The following is a 9,158-nucleotide window of genomic DNA, read 5'->3' as shown; positions in this document are numbered from 1 at the left end:
AAAAAGCTTATTGCACAATTTGTGTACCCTAAGCAATCAGCAGAAAGCACAGTGTGTGGAGGATCGACAGAGACGCGGGTATGTGTGTGTTTGTGTGTGTGTGCAATAAGACAAGAGTGCCGCCCGACCGACTACAATCTAGACTAATAGAACGGATGAAAACGGTCTAGAAATGAGTCTCAACTCTGCACAAGAGCAGATTCCGGCCAGACAAATATCTCCGACGAAATAAGAACAGGGGAGAGACTGATTGTCCTCATTGCCTCGGGACAGGAGTCCGTGTCTGTTCCGGATTGGCACCGGAAAAAGGATCGCCAGCAGTTCCACCACGCACAAATCAGCTTTTTCGTTCCGACTCCGGTCAATTATTAAACGCCTCCCAAAACCATCTTCTTACGAATTGAACAGCGACAATATTGACTTTTGTCTCAAGGGGCACAACGCTTATTGACATTTCGCCGTTCACTGGCGTAAGCAGAACGCGCGGAAAAGCCGGATAAAAACACTCAAGGAAATGCACACAGAGTGTAGTCTTATTTTTTCACACTGAATGAAAATATTAAGAGAACCAACCACTCCAAAGGGAAGAAGCCACTTTGTTTATATTTTAATTAATTCTCACTTCTATTTCTTCCACGTTCAGCATAATTGTAACACAAAAGAGACGATTATTTCGCAATAAAAAAACAACTTTTAATAACCAGATGCACCAATTTTTAAAACACTTGAAACAAAAAAGAAAACTTGACAAAATTTCTTGATGAACATTGTGTATAAAGAGTAATCACTGTCATCATATTTTAAATGACTTAAATGATTATAAAATAGGTACATTGTACGCCGTGTCTCAGTTGTTAGTCTTTGTTGTTAGTAGACAGTAACCAAATAAAAGTTTTGTTCTGCTTCGTACAGTGTATTTTTTTTCTCTCCACACCTACCTTCCCAATAATAATTTTCAAAAACTTAAGAGAATGCTTCTTCTAATTTCTATTAGAGTATCACGTAAACATTTTTTTACATATTAAAAAAAATAAAGGGTAGATTAACCCCAAAAAATGTCGGTGATCCGAGTGATCAATCTTTGAGAAACATTAATTTAAAAAATTTAACACAAACATACAAAAAAAAATAGACAATGACTGTATAGGTTTGATTTTAAGCCTGTCTAAAATAAAATATACAAGTGTCCATTTTTTGAGCTTCTTAGCTGAGGATCTTAGTTATTATAAGAGATACGAGGTCGGTTGAATTAGGGTAAAGTTGCGTATTTTTATGCTGAATAATTATCTAAGAAAAAGTCTGATTTGACATTTTTAGTTTTTGAATTATTGAAAAACAAAACGAAAATTTTTAATTTTTACAAAAATTGAAATTTTTGTTTTTGCTTTTTAAGCGAAAAACCGCAGAAGAAATAGACGTTTTATTCTCAATTACAACGATGCATCACATTAAAGAAAATTAAGAAAAAAGCATTTTAGCAAAAAGTGCCAAAATTTTTGTTTAACAAAAGAAATTTTGATAGTTTCTTCCAAAGCACTCTTCGCAAAAATATTTTTTTCTTCATTTTGATCAGCATGTAAAATTCGATCATATCATGTGATACATTGTTGTAATCAGGAATAAAACACTTTTCAAAAATACAAAAAGCGAAAATGGCGTCTTTACGAAAAACCAAAGTGGAGTATTGTAACTTTGACATCATGAACACCTTGGAAAATACGATGACAAATTTAGATTCCTTGTAAAAAACTGCCTGAAGAACCTTAAAATTAAAAACGTCTAATTTTGTTGGTTTACACTTAAAGGAACAAAAACTAACATAACAATTTTTTGTTTTTTCCTATTGGAAAAAATTCAGAAACTGAAAACGATACATCAAATTTTCTTGCTCATAAATGTTCAACATAGAAACCGACGTTTGTATCTCTTATAATAACTGAGATCCCCATGGTGGAGCTTGAAAAACGGACACCCTGTATGCAAAATAACGGTTGAGATTTGCAAACAAATTTCATCTTCTGCCTCTATTCTGCTTTTGTATTTAACCTTTGTTACTGCGTATTAAGAAAAATCTTTGACTTTGATACTGACAACAAGTATTTGACATACGATTTTACAGCTCGTTTATCAATCTCAGAAAATTTGTTTGTAATTATAAAAGGCAAAAAGACATAATATTATCTTAAAGGATTTTTCAATATGATTTAGTTCTCTTGGACATGTAAATTTTTTAATTTTTTGTGAAACCCAAAGGTTCATTAACTGAAAACTTGTCAATTAAAAGAGGGGGTAAAATAGTCGCCACTTAATTCTCTGCAAACAGTCAAATTAAATTTGTTTATTATGAGTAATTTTTGGGAATTTTGTATATTTTATTGAGTTTTTTTATCGATCTAAACAATCCAAATACAATAGAGTGACCGAAAGTTTTGCGGCAGACAAAAATTTAATAATTCGGAACATTTTAGTCAGGTCAATTGATCAGCTCAATGTAGGTAATAATAACTCATACAGAATTAATATTTAAAAACTTTCTACTATAAGTTTATGAGTCGGAAGTTTAATAAAAAGTGTTTGCTGTCTCTGTGTTTTGTGAGAGGGAGGGTTGGCTTTTGGTGGAATATCGCCGCATCCCGCCGTTCTGATCCTGTCTCAGGTCCCCGATCTCCGCTCCGGGCAATTTGTCCAAGAAGCGCTCCACCTCTAAGATTCATCCCGGAGTCTCCAGGGACCATCCTAACTATGGCCGCCTCGCTCTATAATAAACATCTATCACGCTGTTTACTTTTCACTTCTTCCATTCCGAATTGACGAAACTTTTCTCCGTCTATAATTATCTCAATCACTTGATCTGATTTAATTAAGTCACTTTTCGTATCATTAGGTAGGACATGTATCATGCACTCCCGGACAAGTGTCTTTATTGAAAATAAATTTCGTGCCACTTACTAGGGTAATAAAAGCGCTTCACCCCTGTTCAAAAGGCCATCTGTAGTGTTGCGGTAAGCAAACTTTCAGTTGATCAGTCTTTGAGTTGGTCGCGTGGCCTTTGTGCTTTTGGTGGCTGCACTCCCCTAGTTTTACACCCATTCATAAGTTGGTGATTTATGAAACATCAAAAATCATTTATCAATCTACTCATCTCTGCCTTATTGACATATATGGAGAAAATTTGAAGTGTATAAGTTTGCCACAATAAACATGGTCTAAAAAAGATGATTTCGGCCAATTTTGCAGTGGCGGTGATAACAGTGGTCATTAGAGGTTTGCTGGATAGGATTATAGTTGCCGTAAGTTCAATTTCAAAATTTTCACCGTCTTCAAAGCTAATTTCAGACTCAAGCACCCCTTACTACAAGTCAGATTGTACCCCCGTCCACTGGACTTATTATTATTTCCGGTACTCTGTACTATTTATACAATCGTTTAGTCAAAAACAAAAAAATTCAAGTCAGTTATACAAATTTCAATAACCGGAAGTCGAAGATTTTGGATGGACGAATTCATAAAAATGAGTATGTACTGCCCGGTTGAATCGACCAAAATTCACTTTCAAAATTTGTAGCTCGCAGTCTTCCTCTTTGTGTAATTTTAAAGACCACAGATGGTTGTCTTCGCGAAAATTTCGCTCGCACCGCTCAAGAAGTAGATGCCGAAGCAATTTATTAGCGGCAACGAAGGATTCCTTAGATTTGCTTCATAATAATCAACGTTCGTCCACTTGTTCGTTTTCTTCGAAAAGTGGTTCGACGATAAAATGTCGGTGTAACAAGGACACAAGTGTGGAACGAACAATTACAAAAGAGGGCACCCCAAGTGTTTACAGCCTTAAATCAGATGGTGATAACCTATCAGACCAAATGGACAGCAAAAAAGATGAACAAGACCAATTTAAGGGCTATGGTGATTGTGATTGGCAGGACCGAAATATTAAAAGTGGCAAACGACGCAAAAAAATCCGAACAACCCGGAAAACAAGAAGCGGCAAAATTTACTCCTCGTATTTATAAAAAAATGGTGGAAATAAATTTTTCGAGTTGAGTTTTGTCTTGAGTTTTATTTCGCACATAAATCTTTTAATGTGAATATTGGATTAGACCTCGAAGAAGGTCCCTAAATAATTGTGCGTTGCGCTATATCGGTATATGAGGGTCGAGGATTCCCCTAGAGAGGCGACTGTTAGGACTGCAGCAGCAGGACCTGCGGCTTGTTCCACAGCATGTTTACGATGGGAAGGAGTCTCCGACTCCGGTCACAGCTCCGGAATTCTCCTGGGCTTTGTTTGCTAACCCAGCGCACAATTATCGTGTGATGACACAGTGCGGAAATTGATTTTTTCGCTTCGAAAATGGCGTCTCGTAATTACTTTCGAGTCCATAAAAAGCGAATTGCCTGCAGTAAATCAAAACGAGAAGAATTCACCGAGAATCGAGCCAAGACACAAATAATGAAATAATAAGGCTTATTAAAAGCAGGACGTCGCATCGATTCAAGCTCAGGCCTCATCATCTGTTTATTGTTACGTAAAGAGTTTTCTCCTCCATTGCGCAGACGGTGCTAGGAGGATAGAGTGAACAATAACTTAATGGCACATGACTGGATCAGACCGATAATTGAACATTTCGACGACATTAACGGATTATTATTGAAATTAGTATGGAATTATTTTGCGTTTAGATGGAACTGGAACGCAACAAGTCGGGAGGTGAATCAGACCATTTGAATATGGAAATGCGAAATGGGAGTCTACCATGTAGAGGGTTGGCGCTTTTGTAACGTCAACAATCTCGTACACGATTCATTATTTTCAATTAAGACTCGCTTTCTTCATCAAAACATTTACATTTTTACCGTACTTTTAAATATATTGTCAAAATTATCAACATAAAGAAGTTTAATAAAGAAAGAGGATTTTACGTTAAATGCTAATTATTTTTTATATTATGCAGTGTCTCAAAATTGGCAAATTTTGAGTTTAGAGCACTGTAGAGAATCGATTCAGTAGTCTAAACATACAGGAAAAAATAAACATTTCGTGTCTTCCCCACAAACATACATTGGTTTAAAGGATAATCTTTAAACTGCGTTTTTTTCAAATGCAAGCTAAAAGTTTCAGTTTTTATTTTTATTTATGGTGAAGATGATGTGTAAAGAAAATAATGTAAAAGATGTAAAATAATAATTAATAATTAAAAAATAATAATGTAAAAGAAAAGAAAAATAATGTAAAATAATTTCTCAAAAATAGTTTTATTTTAGAGTAAAAAAAATTTAAATATTTGCAATTTGCGGTTTCGTTTTGAAGAAAAATTACAAAAATTTATTACTCCAAAATAAAGGTCATTTTTCAAAAAAAAATATACATTATTATTTTCCACGATTATCTGGAATTAATCGAAGTTAAATTAAAAATATTCCTATGCGTAAAATGAAACTTGGCAAGCTTTGTCTGGTAGTCATAATTACTAGTTGCAATGACACTAGTGAAATAAAATTAACTTTAGTAACTTTACTTAGTCACTTTATTCCACTAGTGAATAATAAGTCACTTTATATGCTTTATAAATCATAAATTCATAAGCGTGGATAAGACTCCAATTATAATGTGATTGTGGATAAAAGTATACAAGCGACAAGTAAATCACTTCTAAAAAGTTTCATGAAATAGGCCCCTGAAGTGATTTTCTACAACGCTCGAAAATAAAAGACAAATTTTGAGTTTTCAATAAATTATAATAAAATGTTTTGTGAATTTGCGTAAAACGTTTAAGCATTTACTTTTTTGTACTATAGATGTTCGTATCAATACATTTAAAAGTGAAATAAATACCTAAGTACAAAAATAAAATTACAATTTTTAGGAAAAATACTTAGTTCTAACGCTAACTCATTAAATTCACTGTCATTTCTCAGTAAAAATGTTAGTTTCATTTACCGGTTGAAGTCAAAATTTCGTTCTTTTTGTTCAAAATTTGGTCTTAAACATCGCATAGGTCAGAGATTTGAGAAGTTTGGAATAGCCTATAAATTAAGTAATAAAATCCACAACTATTTCATTTAAAAGATTAAAGCAAATTATTTAAGTTATTATAAAAACATTCAAATGCGGCTTTTACTATTATAATATAATAAATTATATAATAAATAAATATAATAAATTATATTATAAAAGTGACAAATATCGTTGATGAAGAAGAAATTTGTATATTTAGGACTTATCTTTGAATCACTTTCAATGAAATTGTAAAATATCTATAAGAAAACATACACTTAAATCTTATCAAAAGGAATTTGAAATACTATACGATTGTGATAACTATTATCCGCGAGGGATAAAGTTTACGGAACGTGTGTGAATATTGGTCATAATCGCGAATAGCAGAGTATAGTATCTTGCAACATTCGAAAAACCTTACAAAAACCCAAATACGTATACCTAGAGAATAGAGAATGTAAAATTGGCATTGAATAATAAATGTCAGGTGTCGTAAAAAGAGACAATTTTAAATAAAGAATTAACGGGTTCCCTGATTGAACGAGGGCCATGAAAACTAGGAAGATGTTACTAAAAAAAATCCTAATAAAAATACGTATAATTTCATAAGAGTGGAAAAAAGATGTAGATATATTCAAACTTCAACAATGATAGATGATAAAGATAATGTAATGTTTCTGAGTGTCATTTCAAAGTGTAAATCCTAGTTCACTATACGACTCCAAGCGCTCACCATCACAAAGAAACACAATAATACAACAATATTTTAACTTAATGGTCTTTGGTCTTCGAATAACAGATTTGTAAATGGATGATAACGATAATAGAAATGCCAATTTATCCTTGAAGAAAAATCCTTGTTCAGTCTCCGATTCCGTCACAAATAAACACAAGTGTGAGTGTTTTCGTATTTGTTTACCCCTTGCATGCATATGATGTCGTGGATGCTGTCCTACAGGTGTCAAAAAATCCCTCGACTGGAATCCTTCCAGTCCAAGGATGTGAGCAACTGTTGATGTGACTAGTAAAATAAAAAAAGCTGAGATCAGGCTTCCCGAATGCAAATTTAATATGAAACACTAGCATTTAATATTCAGTCTTCATATGTGTGTGCGAGTTGTCACTCCCGAAGTCGCGTGCTCGAAGGGTCGATGACGTAGCGGAGCCCTTCCAATGGCAGGCTTCGTCCGGGAGCGGGTGCGTCCGCCATTGGCCGCCACCGGCGTCATGGAGGGTGTCTCCGCCCCCGTTTTTCCGCCCTGCACCCTCGACGTCGAGTTTTTCGTTCCTCCCCTAACCGAGTTATTGAATTAAGCTTATCATTTGATTTCGACGAAGCAGACAGTCGGGTCTTCACGCGCGGTGTGTCTCTTCGGAAAAACTCTTAGCGATTTTGGCAGTAATCGCGCCGTTAATTCGATCATTTTGGAGGCTCTGATCCGATTATTGTGTGCGTGTGTCATTATGGACTACTCGTACTTGAACCAGGCCGGCTTCGACTCCAGCTGCCTGCAGGGGGCCGGCATGGACCCCACGGGCCTGGGGAACATGCCCTGTTCGTACGGCGACCTGACCTCCTGCAGCCAGATGTCCCAGGCGGCGTACAGGTACACGGCGGCGGCGGCGTCGATGGCGCGCTCCTACAACCCGCCCGCCGCCGCCATGGGGGTGCACCACCCGGGGGCGGCCGCCTCGCAGTGCGCCGTCATGGGCTCGCGGCCCCACGTCCAGGACGTCCACCGCGCCTCCATGTTCCCGTCCTCCATGAACCTGCAGAGTAAGTCACTAGCACTAGGACACGAGACCGCTCCCGGACGCCCGCTGGAGCCAGACTGACGGATGCCGAAGCCGGGCTCAGCTTCTTTTTCTCATTCCGGGCATTATAAGACCATAACTCAGTTGTGCTTCGCTAACAAGGTTACACCTCGACCTTAGCCACTACAGAGAGGCGCCCCCACCACCGTTCAAATTAAATAATTTAATAGCAGCGAAAGTTTATTGTGAATAATCTAGTTTGCCGGGTGAGGATCGCCCTTAAACTCCACAACTGAGGGATGAAAAGAAAGATAGCGACGCTTTATTTGGTTACGTTTTCATTCTCGCGACGACTAACCTAGGGGACCCCAACTGGACTTGACTCTTATAATCTTTTTTTATGAAATTATTTCCACGAAAACTGTTGACATTTTCCGAAATTATTTCAGCGAAATTCCCTTTTTTAATTTTTGTCTTCTTCCGGACCGTCGGTCGGCTGATATAAGCTTTTTGAAAGTCCAAGCTGTACTTGACATTGTATTAAAGAAATAAATGCTTTCTACGTATAAACAATTAGACAATAAATTAACTAAATACATATAAAATAAAGGCATGATGACACGATTATGTGAACGACGCGTCATGCGCCCGGGATCACATTACATACTCGTACTTGGTGTCGTTTGAAATGAAAAAATTATTTAAAACTAGAGAGAACACGAAACAGGACAACAAAGTTTAGGAGTCAATAAAATAAGCTGTTTAGCAGCCTTAGGTTGAGTAGTCAAATCATGAAATAATTTTCTTAAAAAATATACAATTAATTCTGAATTTGAATTAAAATTTTACCTTTTTTGAATAGATTAAAAACTTTTAAAAATTTAAGGACTATTAAAAAAGTTGATGCAATTGTTTCTACTCTGTAAAAGAGTATGTAGAGTATTCTCAAATTTGTTGACCAATAAATTTGTTTCTCGTTCAATTGTTAATTCTTTGATTGTTAATTCAACTGCTTTTTTTATAAATTGACAAACATATACATTGTTGCAATAGCAATAATGTGCTACTACATTACTATTATTATTATTATTATAATTATTATTATTATTACCAGTATTTTGTGTCTTTTGAAAAATTTACTTTATCGTCATTTCTTTTAATTAGAAACCCATAACTTTATAACCATTGTCTCAGATCTTGTCGACATGGCCAAATAAAAAATTAATTCAAAAAAAGTAAAAAACTTAAATTTTAATAATATGCCAACAAAAACAACCAAAATTCCAGCATTTAACAAAAAGGTTAACAACAAAAAGGTTAATTCTTAATTTAATATTATAAAAATAAATAAAAATTAAGTAAAAAGTTCCAGTCCGGATATTTTTTCTACAAGGACTATAATATTTTT

At 35.3% G+C, this 9,158-nt stretch overlaps 1 protein-coding gene and 1 non-coding gene across 2 annotated transcripts in view; both read left to right on the top strand.

Annotated features, from left to right (window-relative positions):
• The first annotated feature begins 3,133 nt into the window (after positions 1–3,133).
• Positions 3,134–4,041, top strand: LOC103312826 (uncharacterized). The gene is made up of 3 exons (XR_010335509.1): positions 3,134–3,290; positions 3,337–3,515; positions 3,566–4,041. It is a non-coding gene; the product is annotated as an uncharacterized LOC103312826 (transcript).
• A 3,027-nt stretch (positions 4,042–7,068) lies between these two features.
• LOC100141864 (paired mesoderm homeobox protein 2A) overlaps positions 7,069–9,158 on the top strand; it is a 31,456-nt gene continuing 29,366 nt past the window's right edge. Inside the window, exon 1 of the mRNA XM_008194261.3 lies at positions 7,069–7,772. Coding sequence (XP_008192483.1) covers positions 7,460–7,772 — 313 coding nt within the window. The 5' untranslated portion in view covers positions 7,069–7,459. The remainder of the gene's footprint in view (positions 7,773–9,158) is intronic.

Source organism: Tribolium castaneum, chromosome 9, assembly GCF_031307605.1.
Source record: "Tribolium castaneum strain GA2 chromosome 9, icTriCast1.1, whole genome shotgun sequence".
Taxonomy (NCBI): Eukaryota; Metazoa; Arthropoda; class Insecta; order Coleoptera; family Tenebrionidae; genus Tribolium; species Tribolium castaneum.
The sequence above is the reverse complement of the archived record's forward strand: the minus strand, read 5'-3'. Positions and strand labels throughout refer to the sequence as shown.